General features: G+C 48.1%; 1 protein-coding gene across 1 annotated transcript in view; it reads left to right on the plus strand.

The window, feature by feature from the left end:
- The window catches only part of SPATA5 (spermatogenesis associated 5), a 488,555-nt gene that overhangs the window by 32,172 nt on the left and 433,521 nt on the right, over nt 1-22,862 (plus strand). Inside the window, 2 exon segments of the mRNA XM_030191768.1 lie at nt 2,324-2,382; nt 12,383-12,979. Of these exon segments, the coding sequence (XP_030047628.1) occupies nt 2,324-2,382; nt 12,383-12,979 (656 nt within the window).

Raw genomic sequence — 22,862 nt, forward strand, 5'->3', positions numbered from 1 at the left:
CTATATTGAAGGTACAATCACAGTGTGGAGCAAAACAGTAGCTGTACTAGTCTAGGCAACGTATAGTGTAGCTTAAACAGCCAGCATAAGCCATCCCCAAGTAGAAGCTTTACCAGTAGACTCTCGGTTCCTAAGCAAATCTTCTTTATTGCACTACTCAGAATAAACAAAGAAAATCCAGCTTACAGTTCAGTTGCTTGTAAAAGAATCGTGGTCTACTGCCTACAGAGTCTGTATTTAGCCACCTCAGAGGCAAGGAGATGGCCAGAACCTCGGCCCAGCTGAGAATAAGGGGGAGTAACTCAGGGAAAATAAATGAGTCGTGACCTGGGGAGATGTCTTGGGGAATGTTGAAAAATCTTGACGGAATTACAGTAGATTAAGGAGGGATCAGCCCCTAGAACATCTGCTGATCACAAAGGCATGCTAGGAAGACCGGGCTCTCTCACACACAGCCAGAGTTGCCACGTGGTGAAAAATGTTTCAACCCAATTTGTGGCCAAAAGTAACCCTAAAAATAACAATATTAATATTAAGAAGATTAATATTAATGTGCTTGTTATGATTATTAATAGGGTTGATATAAATATTAATAAGATTGATATTTATATTGATAGTTTGAAAATATATTAATATTATCTTCATTTTTCTTATGGTCGCATTTTCAATATGGGTCATTCCATGCCAAGTGGTCTAAAATTTAAAAAAGTTCCCACCATCATGTTCTCCAATTTTGTTCAAATTTTATCTGTTGCACGAGTCAGGTGTTAAACGAAGTTTCCCAAAATTTGAGGTCTCTAACTGCAATAGTTGCAGATCTAGACCCCCTTTTCTGAAAGGTTGTCAGTCCATGAGCGCGCGACAGTTACCAAAATGCCATTTTTGGGGTTTAATAAAATCCAAACACATTTATAAGAATGGCTAAAAAATTCAAATCCTGTACAGTTTTTGATGCTAATTCCGATGAAATACATTTTAACATTATGGATGCAAAATCCAGTCAAACAAGTTGACTCAAAGTGTGCATCAAAATTGGTCGCGGCTCATTGGAACATAATAGGACCTATTACTGTAGGCAAGCCTTAACCGACTATGTTCAAAACCTGGCAATGTTTGTATAACATGCCAGTTCGATCAATATTCAGACCGCAACAACTTCCATGCAAACAAAGATACGGACTTGAAATTTTGAACAAGCATTATGCTTGTGCTGGACATAATACTTAATCAAACTACAATATCCTAGGATTCTAGCGATAATTGAAATTTTTAAATATTTTTTAAAGGAGAAAAAGCCTCAATTATAAGGGATTACTCCATCGTTGGTGCACCAACATAAGGGAGGTCCCTCATATCAACATGGGCAAAAAAACTCCTTACTTAATCTAAAGCTACTGCTTAAAGCGTTTTCCAAAAAATATATATATTTGTAAACATACGGCTGCTGCTCAGTTACAAATCCTGTGCACTTATCTTTTAAGTCTTTTGGACACCTTCCACGGCCCGACTTTGGCCTAAGTTTCGAATCCTTCCTCAGGGTCCGTGGTGTCTGACTCTAAAGATCTAACAGAAGACAAAAACCTGTAACAAACGAATCTCTCAGAACATGACTTCATCAAATATATTTTCTGACTTAGTGGTTCTTACCAGGTACTATATGGTCTGTTCTCTCTGGCTTCTCAAAGTTAGAAAAATGGCCGCGCTTTATCTAAGCTGACGTAAGACGCCTCCAGCTTAGACCCTCCCTCTATGATGTCGATCGGCAGGAGTCATCATAAATTTAAAGGTACAACGCCGGTTCAGAAGAACTTGTTCCATTCTATTCTAGTGTTCATCCCAAATGGATATAATGTGCGTAACTTAAAAATCCAGCGTTGTTCTTGTCTCAATAGAAGGAGTTTTCTATCTCCTCCTCCTATAAGCCAGTTAGGTTGTTGAATAACAAAACATTTAAGCCTCTCAGCACGCATAACTTAATTGACTTAACAAGCTACCCTACACTGTCAATTAAAATGTCTTGTTATTTGAATATTTTTACTGTTGCATTTGTCTATTGCTCATGTTTGATTTATTCTTATTGTACACCGCCTTGATTGAATTCCTTCAAAAAGGTGGTAAATAAATCCTAATTTATAATTAATTAATAATGTTGGGCTTGACAGACCTTCAGTCTGTCCCAGTATGGTAAATCGTATGTTCTTAGAGGTTCGAAAGAGAGAGTTTTTTTTTTTTTTTTTTTAGAACGTTGGTGATGGAGTGGAATAGAATTTTTAAATAAATCAGTACGTAACGGGCTGCTCTGATTTTGTTTTTATCAAAACAGAGATAAGGACAACTGCATCAGCACAGAAGAGTTCTCTGCCTTTCTTCTCAGGCATTTTGGTAAGACAAGGTCTACTATTTTTTGTCTTTTCATTTTCCCCTAATGCCCTGTCCTGTCTGAGTTCTCATGGTTTGCAGGCCCTATCCAGTACAGACTGCGGCAGGATATGTTTGCACTCCTAGCTCTGCCCCACTCCACCCAATCACCCCCCCCCCCCCCCCCAAACCCACACACTCCACCTCCTGGCTCTACCCTGGAGACCTTGGCTGTGACACCAACAAGCCACCTCCCCCTCTGGTAGCAGGAGATACCTTAAAATGTCACCTTTTGCTGCTATGAGACCAGTCTTGCGAGACCAGTCTTGCGATAAGAGCTGTGAGATTTTGCAGCTCTTATCATGTGTGGTTGCATGGCAGCAGGAGATGATGGTCGTATTAACGCCATCTCATAAGTACATAATAGCCATACTGGGTCAGGCCAATGGTCATCTAGCCCAGTATCCTGCTTCCAACAGTGGCCAATCCAGGTCACAAGTACCTGGCAGAAACCAATTAGTAGCAACATTCCATAATACCAGTCCCAGGGCAAGCAGTGGCTTCCCCATGTCTCAATCGCAAACTATGGACTTTTCCTCCAGGAACTTGTCCAAACCAACCCAGATACGATAACTGCTGTTACCACATCCTTTGACAACGAGTTCCAGAGCTTAACTGTTCCTGGAGTGAAACAATATTTCCTCCTATTTGTTTTAAAAGTATTTCCATATAACTTTGTTGAGTGTCCCCTAGTCTTTATACTTTATGAAAGAGTAATGGAAGGGGAGGCTGCTTAGTGCAGTGGCATAGCTAGGATAGAGTGAACCCTTGGAGTTGAGATTAAGACGGACTCTCTATAACACCTTTTCTCCTAAGGTGATGGGGATTGGTGGCAGGAGGAGGAGATGAAGAAACCCCTTCACAGTTCCAGTAATACATTTTTCTACCTTTGTTGTCTCAGCATTGCTTTGATCCAAGTGTGTCTCTTCTGCTTTTCTATTTTTTCTTAAATTTCTTTCCAAGGTCTCTGTCCTTTTTACCCTGGCGACCTGGCTTCAATTCCCACTGCAGCTGCTTGTGACCTTGGGCAAGTCACTTAACCAGTGGTGTGCTGGAGCAGGCTCTCGCAGGCTCTCAAGAGCCGGTTGTTAAGTTTTTAAGAATTTTGGGAGCCGGTTGTTAAAGTAGGGCCCTCCATGGCTACTTTAGCAACTGGCTCCCAAAATGTGGGCTTGTGCCCCCTTCTGAATTATCTGTTATTTTGCTGGTGAGGATGCTGAGCCCTGCCAGTCATGTAAATAGACTACTGCTGCTCCCCGCTCCTTGTTTCTAGCTCTGGCAGCAGGCTGGGACTTCTCGAGCAGGTGAGAGAAGTTCCAGCATGCTGCTCAGAGCAAGACGTTGGGAGTGGTGGCAGTCCATTTATTGGTTGCCAGCAAAGGTATGCCTAGAGTGCCCGCACGAAGGGAAGGAGGAGACAGAGGCAAGTGTTGCTCCCCCACCCCGGCCACCCCTGGCCCTTCCAACTGCAGAGCTGGCTACGTCCTGAGAAAGAGCCTGTTGTTAAAAATTTACCAGCACACCCCTGCACTTAACCCTCCGTTGCCCCAGGTGCAAAGACTGTGAGCCCTCTAGGGATAGAGAAAGTACCTGCATATAATGTATACAGCATTGCATATATCTAGTAGTGTTATAGAAATGATTTGGTTGTAGTAGTCTCCACCATCCATCTTTCCTCTGCACCCCTTATTTATTTATTTGTTGCATTTGTATCCCACATTTTCCCACCTTTTTGCAGGCTCAATGCGGCTTACAGTATGCCGTAGTGGCGATCGCCATTTCCGGAATGAGAAATACAAAGTGATATTGCATTAAGTTCATAAATGGTAGAGTAAATCATGGAGTAGCTTAGATAATCAGTTCATTTCCGACGTGAGAAATAAGGTGGTAGTGCGTTAACGTTCGTTAGTGACAGAGTGACTGAAGCAGTCAGGTATAGAGAGTTCGGTTTTGTCTAGTTCTGGAAGATTTTCATTGTCTGGTATTTAGGATGGATCATTGTGGTATGCCTTTTTGAATAGGTTGGTTTTTATTAGTTTTCGGAAGATTGTTAGGCTGTGCGTTGTTTTTATGGCATTTGCTAGTGAATTCCATAGTTGCATGCTAATGTAGGAAAAACTGGATGCGTATGTTGATTTATATTTAAGTCCTTTGCAACTGGGGTAATGAAGATTCAGGAATGTGCGTGTTGACCTTTTTGTATTCCTGGTTGGTAAGTCTATGAGGTCAGACATATATACTGGGGCCTCACCGTGAATGATTTTATCAATTCTATCCAGCATCTCCCCTCTGTGTCCCTCTCCCTATTGCCCCTCTCTGTCCTGTCCCTTTGCATATTCTCCCTCCATGCCCAGCATCCCTTCTGTGTGTCTGTCCCCCATGTCCAGTTTCTTCCTTCTCTTCCTTTCCTCCTGCACCCCCTACCCCGGCATCAGCAACTCTCTGTCTCTCTCACTCACTCTCATGCTTCCCTTGTTCCTCACCCACTGCTCTACCATGGGACCAGTTTTTTTCAGTCTCTGTCGTTTGTATCCCTGCCCTCTCCTCTCACCCACTGTGAAATCTTGGAAAACAAAGCACCGTGGTTGGGCAGAAGTAGTGACATAATTTGATATACTGCCTTTCTGTGGTACAAGCAAAGTGGTTTAACATTTATTATATGCAGGTACTTTTTCTGTCCCTAGTGGGCTCACAATAAAAGTTTTTGTACTTGGGGTAATGGAGGGTTAAGTGACTTGCCCGGAGTCACAAGGAGCTGCAGTGCCCCAGGGTCTCAGCCGACTGTAGTGTTAAGCTATTCCTCCACTCAGGTAAACATGACTGTCCAGTGCAACTCTGTATACTGAGATTCTGTTTTTCTGCCCAGTGCTTTTTTGGCCTGGCAGCTCAGTCAGGAATGCCCTGTGCAAGTTATTATTATTATTGCAGGCTCAATGTGGCCTACATATAACCGTTAACGGTGTTAGCCGATTACAGTCTGAACAAATACATGGTATGAATGAATACAAAGTGATTTTGTGGTATAATGAGGTACATGTATGGTAGGAACAGTTAGGGGGAACTTAGAGAGGGAAATGGGGAAGAAGAGTCAGGTAATGTCCGTTACGGTCTTTGGTTAATTTGTGTCGCAAGTGACCAGGTGTTTTTATGTTGGGTCGGAGGGGTATGCTCTTCTGAACAGGTCTGTCTTTAGTGCATTCCGAAAATTTAGGTGGTCGAGCGTAGTTTTTACTGCTTTTGGCAGTGCATTCCATAGTTGTGCACTTAGGTAGGAAAAGCTGGTTGCATAGGTGGATTTTTATTTGAGTCCTTTGCTGCTTGGGTAGTGCAGGTTTAGGTATGATCGTGCAGATTTTGTGGTGTTTCTGGTTGGCAGGTCGATGAGGTCTCTCAGTCATGTATCCCAGAGCCTCCTGGTTCTCCTCTTATCTCTCCCACCGTACCTTCAGAGTACATTCTCATGGATCTTCCTCCACCCCCATCCCACTCTCTGTTGGAGTTCCTCAGGGATCTGTCCTTGGACCCCTTCTTTATTCAATCTACACCTCTTCCCTGGGCTCGCTGATCTCATCTCATGGTTTCCAATACCATCTTTATGCTGACGACACCCAGCTTTACTTCTCCACACCAGAAATCACTGCGGAAACCCAGGCCAAAGTATCAGCCTGCTTATCCGACATTGCTGCCTGAATGTCCAACCGCCACCTGAAACTGAACATGGCCAAGACCGAGCTCATTGTCTTTCCACCCAAACCCACTTCTCCTCTCCCTCCACTCTCTATCTCAGTCGACAACACCCTCATCCTCCCCGTTTCATCTGCCCGCAACCTCTGAGTCATAATCGACTCCTCCCTCTCCTTCTCTGCCCATATCCAGCAGACAGCCAAGACCTGTCGCTTCTTTCTCTATAACATCAGCAAAATTCGCCCCTTCCTCTCCGAGCACACCACCCAAACTCTCATCCACTCTCTCATCACCTCTCGCCTTGACTACTGCAACCTACTCCTCACTGGCCTCCCACTTAACCATCTATCCCCCCTTCAATCTGTTCAGAACTCTGCTGCCCGTCTTATCTTCCGCCTAGACCGACATGCTCATATACCCCTCTCCTCAAGTCACTTCACTGGCTTCCGATCAGGTACCGCATACAGTTCAGGCTTCTACTGACCTACAAATGCACTCAATCTGCAGCCCCTCATTACCTCTCTACCCTCATCTCCCCTTATGCTTCTACCCGTAACCTCCGCTCACAGGACAAATCCCTCCTCTCAGTACCCTTCACCACCACCACCAACTCCAGGCTTCGCACTTTCTGCCTCGCCTCACCCTATGCTTGGAATAAACTCCCTGAGCCCATACGCCAAGCCCCCTCCCTACCCATCTTCAAATCCTTGCTCAAAGCCCACCTCTTCAATGTCGCTTTCGGCACCTAACCATTGTACCTCTATCCAGGAAATCTAGACTGCCTCAATCTTGATTGACTGCACTTTTTGTCCTTTAGATTGTAAGCTCCTTTGAGCAGGGACTGTCCTTCTTTGTTAGATTGTACAGCACTGTGTAACCCTGGTAGCGCTTTAGAAATGTTAAATAGTAGTAGTAGTAGCCTCGCCGTAAATAATTTTATGAACAGTCGTGCAGATTTTGAAAGTGATGCGTTCTTTGATTGGTAGCCAGTGCAATTTTTCTCTGAATGGTTTGGTGCTGTCAAAAAGTGTTTTTCCAAATATAAGCCTGGCTGCTGTGTTTTGTGTGGTCTGGAGTTTGTTTTATGATTTGATCTTTGCATCCCGCATAGATTCCATTACAGTAATCTGCATGGCTTAGTACCATGGACTGTAGCAGGTTACGAAATATTTCCCTCAGGAAGAATGGTTTCACGCGTTTGAGTTTCCACATTGAGAAAAACATTTTCTTTATGGTGGATTTCACTTGGGTCTCTAGTGATAGGTTATGGTCGATTGATACTCCAAGAATTTTCAGGCTATCTGAGATAGGGAGTATCCTGGGGTGTTAATGGTTGTGGGTTTGTATGTATTGTATAGGGGTGAGATGATGAGACAGTGTGTTTTTTCTGTATTGAGTTTTAGTTGGAATGCATTTGCCCATGAGTTCATGATGTTTAAAGCTTAGCTTGATTTTGTTGGTGATTTCCACCAGATCATGTTTGTATGTGATGTATAATGTAACGTCATTGGGTGGATAGGGTCTTGGCTAGTGGAGTCATCATGAGGTTGAAAAGGATCGGTGATAGTGGTGATCCTTCCAAGTTGCTCCCTTGGAAACCCACCTCTCTGTGCTTCTTTACCATTAGGGACCCCCTCTGTTTATTCACAGTTACTCTTTTTGTCTTTACAACAACCTCTAGGAATCTGTTCCTTGCGCCTGCCACTCTTTCCATGAAGGAATAATTGTAAATGTTGCTCTTGATTCTGTGTCTGGGTCTCATAGAACAACATGTCATGGTAAGAGGCTCTTGGGGCGGAGCAAGCAGGAAGCTGATAAATTAGTTGAGCAGCCTAAAGTTGAGGGCTGATGTGCTGAAGTGTCCCTTTCACTAAATCCCAAAGACCTTTTGAACTGGCATTCCCGCCTCTGAAGTCTCCGTGAGGTGTTATTGGCTGCATCTGGTCAAGGCCCATTAGAAAGGGGGGGGGGGGGGGGGGAAAGGACTTTTGATATACCAGCTTTCTGAGGTTTTTGCAACTACATTCAAAGTGCCCTATCAGATTGACTCTACACTTGTCTCTTAGATTGTACACCTGTCTTTTAGATTGTAAGCTCCTTGAGCAGGGACTGTCCTTCCATGTTAAATTGTACAGCGCTGCGTAACCCTAGTAGCGCTTTAGAAATGTTAAGTAGTAGTAGTTTACATATATTCAGGTACTTATTTTTGTACCTGGGGCAACGGAGGGTTAAGTGACTTGCCCAGAGTCAAAAGGAGCTGCAGTGGGAATCGAACCCAGTTCCCCAGAATCAGAGTCCGCTGCACTAAGCACTAGGCTACTCCTGCACTAGCAACATTCCATGTAGAAGCCTGCCCTTGCAGATCACCAATGCGGCCACGCAGGCTTCTGTTTCTGTGAGTCTGACGTCCTGCACGTACGTACATCACCAATGTGGCCGCGCAGGCTTCTGTTTCTGTGAGTCTGACGTCCTGCATGTACGTACAGCCGCATTGCTCATCTACAAGGGCAGGCTTCTACATGGAATGTTGCTAGTGGAATACCAACATTCCATATAGAATCTCAAATAGGGAAAGGGAACTGGGACTTGACATACCACTTTTCTGAGGTTTTTGCAACTACATTCAAAGCGGTTTACATATATTCAGGTACTTATTTTGTACCAGGGGCAATGGAGGGTTAAGTGACTTGCCCAGAGTCACAAGGAACTGCAGTGGGAATAAAACTCAGTTCCCCAGGATCGGAGTCCGCTGCACTAACCACTAGGCTATTCCTCCACTCATTCCACCAATAAGAGCCAACCTCATCAGTGATGTCACAATGGATGGCTTGATTGTCCTGTACTTGGCTCACTTCTGATATTGTGATGTCATAAGGGAAAGGGGGATAGGGAAATGGTGGGACTTGACATACTGCTTTTCTGAGGTTTTTGCAACTCCATTCAAAGCGATTTACATATATTCAGGTACTTATTTTGTACCAGGGGCAATGGAGGGTTAAGTGACTTGCCCAGAGTCACAAGGAGCTGCAGTGGGAATCAGACTCAGTTCCCCAGGATCAAAGTCCACTGCACTAACCACTAGGCTACTCCTCCACTCATTCCACCAATAAGAGCCAACCTCATCAGTGATGTCACAATGGCTTGATTGCCCAATACAGTTCCCCAGGATCAAAGTCCACTGCACTAACCACTAGGCTACTCCTCCACTAAGGGCCAGCCTGTGATGTACTGGCAGCTTCCTGTTTTCTGCTCTGATCTTTCTTGCATGTGTTTTCTTCTCCCTCTAAGGCATTCTTTGGCTTAATTCCCACCCATTCTTTTCTTTTCTTCCCTGGATGTCTTTGTCCCCGATTTGCTTCTGTTTCCCTCTATTTAGTACTCTGGGGGACTGGCTTTGTTTTCCTTGCTGGTCTTTCAAGGTCTCCTCTGTGACTTCCCTTGCTGCCTCCCTTCTTGTGCTGTACCTGTTGGCTTTCCCCCAAATTCTATTTATGTCCCCTTAAGTTGTGAACACTAATTTGGCTGCATGGCCTAATTGCGTGCACAGCTTAATTAACAAGCCAATCGGCACCAATAATTAGCAGCACTGATTGGCTTTAATTAGAATTTGCATGCACAGCTTTCTAGGCGTATTCTGTAACGCAGTGCGTGTAAATTCTAATGCGCACAGTTGAAAAGGGAGCGTGGAACAGGCAGATTGTGGACGTTTCAAAAAAAAAAAAAAACTACGCCTAACTTTAGGTGCAATTTATAGAATCACGCTAACTGCGTGGTTTTAAGGCACCGATTTTTAAGGCACCATATGTAGAATTTCTCCCTTTGCTTATGATCCCCTTTCCATTTCCAAATCCGTAGGCAGGGCTTTGGCGTTTGCTGCTTACTGCTTATTTCTACAGCATTACTAGACGTACACAGCGCTTTACATAAACACAGAAGAGACAGTCCCTGCTCAGCAGAGCTTACAGTCTATTCAAGACAGATAAACAGGACAAACGAAGGAATTTATGAAATGATGAAAACGTGGGTATTGAACAGGTGACTAAGAGTTAAGAGCAGCCTTCAACAGCCCTGCAGTCCTAGGCTGTTCATACTTGATAACCACTGTTCTACAAGCTTGAGGTGCTAGGGTGCATGGGGAAAGGTGCGAAGTTTTGATAAAGCCTGTGTACAGTTCCTTGGTGAGACCTCATCTGGAATATAAGGACCAGTTCTGATGAAGTTTAAGAAAGCATGGGATAAACGGAGAAGATTTCTGTTTCCCAGAGAAAAAAAAAAAGTGAGACAGGGAGTGCAGAGAAAGGAGAGCGGGGGAGGAGGTAGAAGAAGAGCCTGAGCAATCCTGAGGAGAGAAAGGAAGCAATCAAACAAACAAAAGTAGAGACTGGCAAACAGGCCATCCAACTCAGGAAGCAGTGCTTAAAGATGCTTTATTCACTACTTGGGCAACAGGACCTGACAGTTAATCAAACGCCTGCTTCAGGGGTCACGTAAATATTCAAGCAAAACGTGAACAAATGAAATTGCCCAAAGAACTCCATTCTGGTGAAAATATCAGACACACAGCGTAACCCGAAGGCGTCCGTTCAGTATCCAGTTTGTTCCCACATTATCCCACATTTTCCCACCTATTTGCAGGCTCAATGTGGCTTACATTATGCCGTAATGGCGATCGCCATTTCCGGATTGAGAAATACAGAGAGGTATTGCATTAAAGTTTCGTATGTGACAGAGTAAATTAAGCAGTCAAGTATTAAAGGTTGTGCTTGACTATTTATGTGACCTCTGAAGCAGGTGTTTGATTGCACCAAATCACGGACCGTGTTAAGTCCTCTTGCCCAAGTAGTGAATAAACCATCTTTTAAGCACTGTTTCCTGTGTTTGGATCGCCTGTTTGCCAATCTCTACTTCTGTTTGATTGTACTGTCTACGCAGAGGTTTTCCAGCTCGCTGTGAGAGAAAGGAAGCAGGCATGGCAGAAAGTGCTGCTTCTTTTACTCTGTGCAGGTAGATGCCGTCAGCTAGGTGGGCCCCTATTTCCTTAGTGGAGGAGTAGCCTAGTGGTTAGTGCAGCGGACTTTGATCCTGGGGAACTGAGTTCGATTCCCACTGCAGCGCCTTGTGACTCTGGGCAAGTCACTTAACCCTCCATTGCCCCTGGTACAAAATAAGTACCTGAATATATGTAAACTGCTTTGAATGTAGTTGCAAAAAAAAAAACCCTCAAAAAGGCAGTATATCAAGTCCCATTTCCATTTCCCTTTATCCTTGTTGGTAGCTCTTAACTACTACTCAAAAGGCTGATGTGGGTCCTCATGGTATTTTGTACTGTTGTGGTATCAAACATATAAATGGCGAGTGACCGACTCACTCGCAAATGCGCAGTAGAGACGTCCCTCTCTGTCCCGCCCCCGCGTCAATACGTGATGACAAGGGCGGGCCAGAGAGGGAAACTGCGCCGCCGAGGTTGATACCGCTCCCCACCCCCCGCCCGCCCGAGGTCGCCGCTACCGTTCCCCCCCCCCCCCCCCCCCCACACCCGGCCTGGGCCCTCTCTCCGCTACTAAACTTACACATCCATTCACCGGAACGCAACACGCACATCAGCTGAGCTGCCGTCGGCCTTCCTTCCCTGCCTGTGTCCGCCCTCGCTGACGTTACGTCACAGGAGGGCGGGACACAGGCAGAGAAGGAAGGGCCGACGGCAGCTCAGCTGATGTGCGTGCTGCGTTCCGGCAAATGGATGTGTAAGTTTAGTAGTGGAGAGAAGGCCCGGGCCGGGCGGAGGGATGGCGGCGACTCTGGGGGGGGGGGGGGGGGGGACGGTAGCGGTGGCGACCTCACGGGGAGGGAGAAGGAAAACCCCAATACCAGCCCGTTTTTACAGGCTCAACGGCTAGTATTCCAGAAAATAGTGATATGTAATCCCCCCACCCTTCCCTTCCTGGCTACCTCAGCTTGAGCAAGTCTTCCGAATGTAACACCCTGGATATATACTGTATGATGTGAGACCTGAGTTCACGGAAGAGTTTTTCACTTTATACAGTGGGTTGTGTAGAGCAGAAAAGCTATTAAGATGACATGAGCACTTTCCATGCAAGGAAAATTGGTTAGCAGAGGAGACATGAGGGTTGCACAGCCCATTTCTCTCTTGTGCTATCTTGAAAGAGGCTGTCAGTCTCTGCCAAACTCAACTGCTGAAAGCTTCACTGTGTTAATGTGCTACAGTATTATTGGAAAAAAAACCTTTTCACTCCTTTTTTTTTTAATAAATCTTGTGCAGATGGGAAGATAGTTTTGCCTGGCAACCTCCTGAGCGTGGTGTTCCTTGGAAGACCTTGCAGTCTGATGGTGACCAGGGTGAGAGGAAGCGACGGTGCCACGCTGGCAGTGCCGTGCGAGACCACATCCAACAACTCACAGGAGCCAGCTCTGGACGCCCACTGCCTAAATCTCTCCTTTCAGCTCAGCCAGCTGGACATCAAGGACAGCCCAACCGCTGCCTGCACCAGCACACCACAGAAACGGGAAGAACCCAGAGAATCACTAGAACTCGATGCCATAGGGGAAACCTCTGCAGTGGAAGAGAGCACAGAGTCCCTACGGAGCTCTCAGTCTGGTCAAGGAGAGGGCAAAGCACAGGGGAGCTTGTTTCAACCTGTTACAGATGTGTCGAAAGGCAACATCGAGGCCTTCTACAGCATCTCTGTAAAAACCAGGATCAGTTTCACGATGACTAAGCCTGGCGGTGAGACTGTGGAAAGCCACAAGACGTCCAGAGTTACTTATGATATGATAGGAGGTCTGAGCAACCAGCTGAAAATCATCCAAGAAACCATTGAACTGCCTCTAAAACAACCAGACCTGTTCAAGAGCTACGGTAAAGTATGCTGACGACTCCCAGATCTACCTCTCCCCCAGAAATCTCAACCAGCATCCAGACCAATGTATCAGCCTGCCTATCTGATATCGCTGCCTTGATGTCTCAACGTCATCTGAAAATTAACATGGCCAAAACCGAGCTTCTCATTTTTCCCCCTAAACCCACCTCTCCTCTCCCCCCTTTCTCTATTTCTGTGGATGGCACTCTCATTCTCCCTGTCTCATCAGCTCATCTCATTCTCCCTGTCTCATCAGCTCATAACCTTGGGGTCATCTTCGACTCCTCTGTCTTCTTCTCTGCTCACATTCAACAGATTGCCAAAACCTGTCGCTTCTTTCTCTATAACATCAGCAAAATCCGTCCCTTCCTCTTTGAGCACTCTACCAGAACCCTTATCCACACTCTTATCACCTCCTGCCTAGATTATTGCAACCTGCTTCTCACCGGCCTCCCTATTAGCCATCTCTTTCCTCTTTAATCAGTCCAAAACTCTGTTGCGCGACTCATTTTCCGCCGGAGTCGCTATGCTCACATTAGCCCTCTCCTCAAGTCACTTCACTGGCTCCCTATCCGTTTCCGCATTCAATTCAAACTTCTCTAACTGACCTATAAGTGCATTCACTCTACCGCTCCCCAGTACCTCTCCACTCTTGTCTCTCCCTACGCCCTCCCCCCCTCGGGTACTCGGTTCTGTGGATAAATCTCTCTTGTCTGTCCCCCTTCTCCTCTACTGCTAATTCCAGACTCCGTTCCTTTTATCTCGCTGCACCTCACGCCTGGAATAGACTTCCCGAGCCTGTTCATCTGGCCCCGTCTTTGGCCGTTTTCAAATCCAGGCTAAAAGCCCACCTCTTTATTGCTGCTTTTGACTCCTAAACACTACTCACTTGCCCTGTATCCTTTTATCCCCACCTCTTTAATTCCCTTACCTCTTAGTTGTTCTGTTTGTCTGCCCTATTTAGATTGTGAGCTCTTTGAGCAGGGACTGTCTTTTCATGTATGGTGTACAGCGCTGTGTATGCCTTGTAGTGCTATAGAAGTGATAAGTAGTAGTAGTAAAGTGCCTGTGAACCACGTGTGTGTGTCTTCAGCTTGTACTTTTCAAAACTTTACTCCAGGCTGTCTGATTTCTAACTTTAAACAGGTGTAAATCCCTACTCAGATGGTCTGTATGAAAGCCAGCCTACCATCATTGGCCACAGCTAAATCATTCATATTGTGGCACCTATGTAAGGGCAAAAGATATACTCACTTCGTCCTTCCAATACTCCTGTGCCAAGAATTGGAATGGTTTGCCGAAATGCTTAAAGCTGCAAAATAATCACCAGCTGTTCAAGAGGCTGCTGAAAACCCACCTATTTGGACTGGTCTACTCCCCCCACTCTCTTACCCATCAATAGTCCCCATCTGTTATGCCCCCTTCCCCTTCCTTGCCTATTCTTGTCTTTTACCATTTTCTCTTATTGCATTGTCATCGTTAATTCTCCTATGTAAGCCACATTGTGCCTGCGTGTGTGGGAAAATGTGGGGTAGAAATGTACTATAAATAAATAATAAATACTGGTTCAGACCGAAGGCCCATTGAGTCCAGTATCCCATCTCTTAAGAACATAAGCATTGCCGTATTTGGAGGGACCGAAAGTCCATCAAGCTGTTTCCAACAGCTGTCATTCCAGGTCACAACTACCTGGCAAGATTCCCAGAACAGTTAAACTGATTTTATGCTACTTTTTCCAGAAATAAGCAGTGGAATTTCCCAAGTCCCATGTTAATAATGGCTTATGGACTTTACTTTTAGGAAAGTAATCAAACCTTTTTTAAAACCCTGCTAAGCTATCTGCGTTTACCACATTATCCGACAGTGAATTCCAGAGTTTAATTACATGTTGGGTGAAAAACTTTTTTCTCCAATTTGTTTTAAATTTACTACTTAATAGCTTCATTGCGTATCCCTTAGTCCTTGTATTTTTGGAAGCAGTATACAAGCAATTCACCCATTCCACTCCAGTCAGTATTTTATAGACCTGTCATATCTCCTGTCTCTTCTCCAAGCTGAAGAGTCCTAGCGTCTTTAGCCTTTCCTCATAGAGAAGTCGTCCAGTCCCCATCATTTTCATCTGTCTTCTCTGTACCTTTCCTAATTTTGCTGTATCATTTTGAGATGTGGTGACTTGCACGCAATATTCGAGGTGCATTTGCACCATGAAGCGATACAAAGGCATTATAACCTCAGTTTTGTTTTCTTAGCCAGCTATCCGGTAGGGGTTGGCTGCTTCTTGGAGATGATCTGGAAAAGTTGGTCAAGGACTTGGGAGAAGCTCAGCCTCTTCATCACCTTCAGATTTGGCAGCAGAATTCCCAGCAGCCCCCTGGTGGCCAGAGGTTGCCCAGGGGTGGGTGGGGGTCACTTTCACGTGGATAGGCATTGGTCCTGCTTTGGGTCCTGGTCCTGGTAGGTAATTTAAGCTGAGTTGCTGTCAGGGCCTCAAAAGGTCTGGATTTGAGCTCCGACGGTGGTGCTGGGGTGTCCAGGCCTTCCCATTGAGGGTGCGCCGGGCTCCTCATTCGTTATGGTAGGAAGTAGGTTCTTTCTCTTAGGCCACGAGTGGGCCCGCATCATCTCAGATCATGGGTCCTGGAGGTGGTCGAGAGAGTGTACACTCTAGAACTGGATTGTCCTGTACCTGATGCCTTCATGATTTCCCCTGGCAGGCAGTAATTCTCAACCTTCACCATCTTCTAGACTTGAGGGCGGTGGAGCCAGTTCTGCCAGCAGAACAGGACTTGGGGTGCTATTCCATCTATGTTGTGATCCGAAAAGGAAGGAGGATCCTTTTGGCACATTCTGAACCTCAAAGAGGTGAACACTTGCTTTTTGATTCAGCATTTTCGGATGGAAACCCTTCCCTTCACGATTGCCTGAGTTCAGCCAGACAAGTTCTTAACCTCTCCAAGCCTCACAGAGGTGTATCTTAACATTCTCCGAGGACAAGCAGGCTGCTTGTTCTCACGACTGGGGTGACGTCCACGGCAGCCCCCACCAACCGGAAGAAGCTTCGCGGGCGGTCAGCACGCAGGGCACGCCCACCGCGCATGCGCGGCCGTCTTCCCGCCCGTGCGTGACCGTTCCCGCCAGTTCCTTTTTTTCCGCGCTGAAGAGAGTCGTGCGATCGCCGCTCTCTCTGTGTCAGCCCCAGAAAAACCGTCGCGTTTACGCGAAATTCTTTGTTTTTGTTTTTTCTTATCGCCGCGCGCTCCTCTTTTTCTTTTCCCAAAAAAAAAAAGAGCACGCACTCCCTTTTTTCCCTCGTTTCTAGCGGGGGCGTCGCGTTGCGGCCTAGTGGCCGCACGGTCGATTTCATTTTTCGAGGTGTGATTACCGCCACCATCGACAACTTTAACTTCGCCGACGCGATTTTTCCGTCGATGTCCTCGAAGGTCCCGAGTGGATTTAAGAAGTGTGGTCGGTGCGGCCGGCCGATCTCGCAGACCGACACCCACGCTTGGTGCCTCCAGTGCCTCGGGCCGGAGCACAATATCAAGTCGTGTTCCCTGTGTCTTGGTCTCCGGAAACGGACTCAGGTTGCGAGGCAAGTTCTTCGGGACCGTCTTTTTGGAACTTGCGCCGGCCCCTCGACGTCGACCTCGATGGCATCGGTATCGACGGCCGGTTCTTCGGTACCGATATCGATGCCTGCGAAATCGGCACCGATGGCATCGACCCCAGGAGAACAGGTCCCGCCGGCCCGCCGGTCCTCCGGCGAGGGTAGGGGTGAGAGGCCGTGAGGGCAATCGGCCCCGGTCACTCCCTCGGCCCATGGCCCGCGGGACCGAACCCTGTCTGACCCGGTTCCTCGAGACCGAGGGGGATCGACCTCCTCCATCCCTGCGGGCACCGATGACGGGCACCGGAAGAAATCCAAGAAGCACCGTCATCGGTCGCCCTCGATGCACCCGGGTTTCGGTACCGGCGAGGAGTCGACGCAGAAGCGTCCTCGTCGAGAGGAGAGATCCCCTTCGGTTGTGGAGGTACCGACGCGTCAGGGTTCCAGCACTTCGGTGCAGTCTCCTGGACCCGAGCAGCTTCCGGCACCGACACCTCTACCGGCCCCCCCCCCGTCTTTCCCAGCAGCGGGCCTGGACGAGTGCCTCCGAGCCATCCTTCCGGGGATCCTGGAAGGGCTGATGCGCCAGGCTGTGCCGGCGCCGGGGGTGCTTGCGCCCTCGGCGCCGTTGACTGTGGCGCCGGCGAGCTCTAGCCCGGTGCCGAGGCCGTCGACACTGCCGCCGCTTGTGGCGCCGGTCTCGACCGCCACGCAAGTGGAGTCCCCGTCGACGTCGATGGAGGGAGCGTCGTCCCCGCCGGCGCGGGAGTCCACCGCTCGACGGCACCGAGGCCTCGGTGCCTCGACGTCGAGCCGGGCCCGGTTAAGGACTCAGCTACATGAGCTTATGTCCGATACCGAGGAAGAGGCCTCGTGGGGGGAAGAGGAGGACCCCAGATATTTCTCCCCAGAGGAGTCTGCGGGCCTCCCCTCTGATCCCACGCCTTCACCGGAGAGGAAGCTCTCACCTCCTGAGAGCCTCTCCTTTGCCTCCTTTGTAAGGGATATGTCTATTTGCATTCCCTTCCCCGTGGTCTCTGTGGATGAGCCGAGGGCTGAGATGCTCGAGGTCCTCGACTATCCATCACCACCTAGAGAGTCCTCCACGGTGCTGTTGCACAATGTCCTCAAAGAGACACTGCTTCGGAACTGGATGAGACCGCTATCTAATCCCATCATCCCCAAGAAAGCGGAGTCCCAGTACAGAATCCACTCGGACCCAGAGTTAATGCGGCCCCAATTGCCCCATGACTCGGCGGTCGTGGATTCTGCTCTCAAGAGGGCACGGAGTTCGAGGGATACCGCCTCGGCGCCCCCGGGACGGGAGTCTCGCACTCTGGACTCGTTTGGGAGGAAGACCTACCAATCCTCCATGCTCGTGACCCGCATCCAGTCATACCAGCTCTATACGAGCATCCACATGCGGAACAATGTGAAGCAACTGGCGGACCTGGTCGATAAGCTCCCGCCGGAGCAGTCCAGGCCTTATCAGGAGGTGGTCAGGCAGCTGAAGGCGTGCAGAAAGTTCCTGTCCAGGGGTATCTATGACACCTGTGACGTGGCATCTCGTGCTGCGGCCCAAGGTATAGTGATGCGCAGGCTCTCATGGCTGCGTGCCTCTGACCTGGACAACCGCACCCAGCAGAGACTGGCCGACGTCCCTTGCCGGGGGGATAATATTTTTGGTGAGAAGGTCGAGCAGCTGGTGGACCAACTGCATCAGCAGGAAACCGCCCTCGACAAGCTCTCCCACCGGGCGCCTTCAGCATCCACCTCAGCAGGTGGACGTTTTTCCCGGGACCGGCAGGCTGTACCCTATTCTTTTGCAAAGCGTAGGTACACCCAGCCGGCCCGAAGGCCTCGTCAGGCACAGGGACAGCCCCAGCGCGCTCGTTCTCGTCAACAGCGTGCGCCTAAGCAGCCCCCTGCGCCTCCACAGCAAAAGCCGGGGACGGGCTTTTGACTGGATCCACGGGAACATAGCCGCCCTCAAAGTGTCCGTACCGGACGATCTGCCGGTCGGAGGGAGGTTAAAATTTTTTCACCAAAGGTGGCCTCTCATAACCTCCGACCAGTGGGTTCTCCAAATAGTGCGGTGCGGATACGCCCTGAATTTGGCCTCCCTGCCACCAAATTGTCCTCCGGGAGCTCAATCCTTCAGCTCTCATCACAAGCAGGTACTTGCAGAGGAACTCTCCGCCCTTCTCAGCGCCAATGCGGTCGAGCCCGTACCACCCGGGCAGGAAGGGCTGGGATTCTATTCCAGGTACTTCCTTGTGGAAAAGAAAACAGGGGGGATGCGTCCCATCCTAGACCTGAGAGGCCTGAACAAATTCCTGGTCAAAGAAAAGTTCAGGATGCTTTCCTTGGGCACCCTTCTGCCAATGATTCAGAAAAACGATTGGCTATGTTCCCTGGATTTAAAGGACGCATACACTCACATCCCGATACTGCCAGCTCACAGACAGTATCTCAGATTCTGCCTGGGCGCACGGCACTTTCAGTATTGTGTGCTGCCCTTTGGGCTCACCTCTGCCCCACGGGTGTTTACAAAGTGCCTCGTGGTGGTGGCGGCGTATCTACGCAAGCTGGAAGTGCACGTGTTCCCATATCTCGACGATTGGCTGGTCAAGAGCACCTCGGAGGCAGGAGCCCTCCGGTCCATGCAGTGCACTATTCAACTACTGGAGCTGCTGGGGTTTGTGATAAATTACCCAAAGTCCCATCTCCAGCCAACCCAGTCTCTGGAATTCATAGGAGCTCTGCTGAATACCCAGAAGGCTCAGGCCTTCCTTCCCGAAGCGAGGGCCAACAACCTCCTGTCCCTGGCTTCGCAGACCAGAGCGTCTCAGCAGGTCACAGCTCGGCAGATGTTGAGACTTCTGGGTCATATGGCCTCCACAGTTCATGTGACTCCCATGGCTCGTCTTCACATGAGATCTGCTCAATGGACCCTAGCTTCCCAGTGGTTCCAAGCCACCGGGAATCTAGAAGATGTCATCCGCCTCTCCACCAGTTGCCGCACTTCACTGCTCTGGTGGACCATTCGGACCAATTTGACCCTGGGATGTCCATTCCAAATTCCGCAGCCCACGAAAGTGCTGACGACGGATGCATCTCGCCTGGGGTGGGGAGCTCATGTCGATGGGCTCCACACCCAGGGTCTGTGGTCCCTCCAGGAAAAGGATCTTCAGATCAACCTCCTGGAGCTCCGAGCGATCTGGAACGCACTGAAGGCTTTCAGAGATCGGCTGTCCTGCCAAATTATCCAAATTCGGACAGACAATCAGGTTGCAATGTATTACGTCAACAAGCAGGGGGGCACCGGATCTCGCCCCCTGTGTCAGGAAGCCGTCGGGATGTGGCGTTGGGCTTGCCAGTTCGGCATGCTCCTCCAAGCCACATACCTGGCAGGCGTAAACAACAGTCTGGCCGACAGACTGAGCAGAGTCATGCAACCGCACGAGTGGTCGCTCCATTCCAGAGTGGTACGCAAGATCTTCCGAGAGTGGGGCACCCCCTTGGTGGACCTTTTCGCCTCTCAGACCAACCACAAGCTGCCTCTGTTCTGTTCCAGACTTCAGACACACGGCAGGCTAGCGTCGGATGCCTTTCTCCTTCATTGGGGGACCGGCCTCCTGTATGCTTATCCTCCCATACCTTTGGTGGGGAAGACCTTACTGAAGCTCAAGCAAGACCGCGGCACCATGATTCTGATAGCGCCCTTTTGGCCCCGTCAGATCTGGTTCCCTCTTCTTCTGGAGTTGTCCTCAGAAGAACCGTGGAGATTGGAGTGTTTTCCGACTCTCATTTCGCAGAACGATGGAGCGTTGCTGCACCCCAACCTTCAGGCTCTGGCTCTCACGGCCTGGATGTTGAGGGCGTAGACTTTGCTGCGTTGGGTCTGTCTGAGGGTGTCTCCCGTGTCTTGCTTGCCTCTAGGAAGGATTCCACTAAAAAGAGTTACTCTTTCAAGTGGAGGAGGTTTGTCGTTTGGTGTGAGAGCAAGGCCCTAGAACCTCGTTCTTGCCCTGCACAGAACCTGCTTGAATACCTTCTGCACTTATCAGAGTCTGGCCTCAAGACCAACTCAGTAAGTACCTGGGAGTCTGTTTGACACAATTGTACCTCCCAGAGGAGCATATGTCCAAGTTCCAAGCCCAGAAGCACAGATTGTGTGACCTTTTGACTCCCAGACTCTGGGACTACCTGCAATTTGTGGGTTCCATAGTGGGAACTCTGGAAGTGGTGCCTTAGGTGTGAACACATAATGCGGTCTCTTCACTCCGCTCTGTTGTCATGCTAGGCTCCAGTCTCTCAGGACTTCAGTTGCCAGCTTCCACTCCTGGCCAGAGTGAGGCACAGTCTGGGGCGAGTGGTGCAGGGGATTTGGTCCCCGCTGATACCTCATGGTCTATCAGTCACCTGGAGTCTCAAGTGGTATGCTTGACCTTGTTGGAGTTTCTCCACTGATCCGGGGGAAGGAGGTTTGAATGATGGTGGACAATGCCATGGTGCTGGCTTACATCAACAAGCAGGGTAGCATCAGGAGCTGGCCTGTGGCTTGGAGGTGGCAGCCGTTTGTCACTGGAGGAAAGTGAACTTGAAGGCCCTCTTGGCAGTCATATTGCTGGCAAGGAAATGCCCAGTTTGACTTTCTTAGCCACTCCTTGTTGGATCCTGGGAAGTGGGAATTCAGCTCATCCAGGACCAGTGTAGGCAGGCTGATATTTGACCTGATGGTGACGAGCAGCAATGCCAAAGCGGAGTGTCTTCAGTCACAGGCAGGAAGGGGCTTCTCAGGGAATAGATACCCTTGTTTAGCCGTGGCCTGTGGAGGAGCCCTTGTATCATGTCCTTCTGTCATGTCCATTTGTTGGGCAGACTGGATGGACCGTGCAGGTCTTTTTCTGCCGTCATCTACTATGTAACTATGATAGAACCAATACAAAATATCTGGGGGTAACTAATTCTGTCCTGGTTTCATGAATCAATCAATTTGCTTTCAAAATAGATTTTTTTCACATGCTCTTCGAGTACTTCTAACTCACATACATAATGAATAGTACAGTGCTCAGTTGTGCGTATTAACCATCACTCCGCATAATTGAGTTTAATACGTTAATCACTCAAACATCACTGCACTGTGTCCCTACCTGCCTCCAAGATTGAACATGAAAAGTTTTTTTCAAAAATTTTTGACACATATATAACAGTCAGTTCTGAATTTTCAAAGTACTTATCTGGAGACGGTTCTCTGGGGCACTACTTGTGACAGCGCGTTGTAGTCCGTGTGCTAGCTATAATCCATATACCGGAGTGAAAAAAGAAAACTTGTGAAAGTGCACTCGTGTATTCATAAAATAGTCCTTCCCTCTTCAAATTTCTCCTCAACCACTTTCATGATTGTCTTAATGATCTTCCCAACACCAGCTGTGTTTCGCAACGGTGTTGCTTCATCAGGGGAAATCACAAAATCTAAAAATTAAAAGCAGATTAAAATGACCATGTCGGCGTAATACTAACAGAAACATCAGTATATTATGGTCTTTATAAACATTCAGTTCGTTATCATTTATTTTACGCCATTTTCTTCAAGCCATTTATTATATACTTTTTGGCATACCTGCGGTGAGACAGTCTCCCAGCCACGACTCTCCTCTTGGAAAAGACGCCCACACATGCGCTGTCTTATACTCCTGAATCATACTAACTCGCACCTCCCCATTAAGCCTACAGCCACTCAATTCACGATTTAATCCCCGTGGAATAACAGTATCCCACTGGAAAATCATCTTCTGTTCTTTATTTCTGAGCATTTCCGCTACATCACCACCAAAAGGTGTTCTAATTTTAAATCATCCAGCGTATGATTCAGAGTTGTCCAGTGTTCAACTAAGGGTGCTTCCCTTTTAAAAATCCTCAGATTGCTAATGTGTTCGGCTATACGTTGTTTTATCCTCCTCGTTGTGTAGCCGATATACCATTTACTACAAGGGCATACAGTGGTGGAAATAAGTATTTGATCCCTTGCTGATTTTGTAAGTTTGCCCACTGACAAAGACATGAGCAGCCCATAATTGAAGGATAGGTTATTGGTAACAGTGAGAGATAGCACATCACAAATTAAATCCGGAAAATCACATTGTGGAAAGTATATGAATTTATTTGCATTCTGCAGAGGGAAATAAGTATTTGATCCCCCACCAACCAGTAAGAGATCTGGCCCCTACAGACCAGGTAGATGCTCCAAATCAACTCGTTACCTGCATGAC

The sequence above is a fragment of the Microcaecilia unicolor genome, chromosome 2, assembly GCF_901765095.1.
Source record: "Microcaecilia unicolor chromosome 2, aMicUni1.1, whole genome shotgun sequence".
NCBI classification, from domain to species: domain Eukaryota; kingdom Metazoa; phylum Chordata; class Amphibia; order Gymnophiona; family Siphonopidae; genus Microcaecilia; species Microcaecilia unicolor.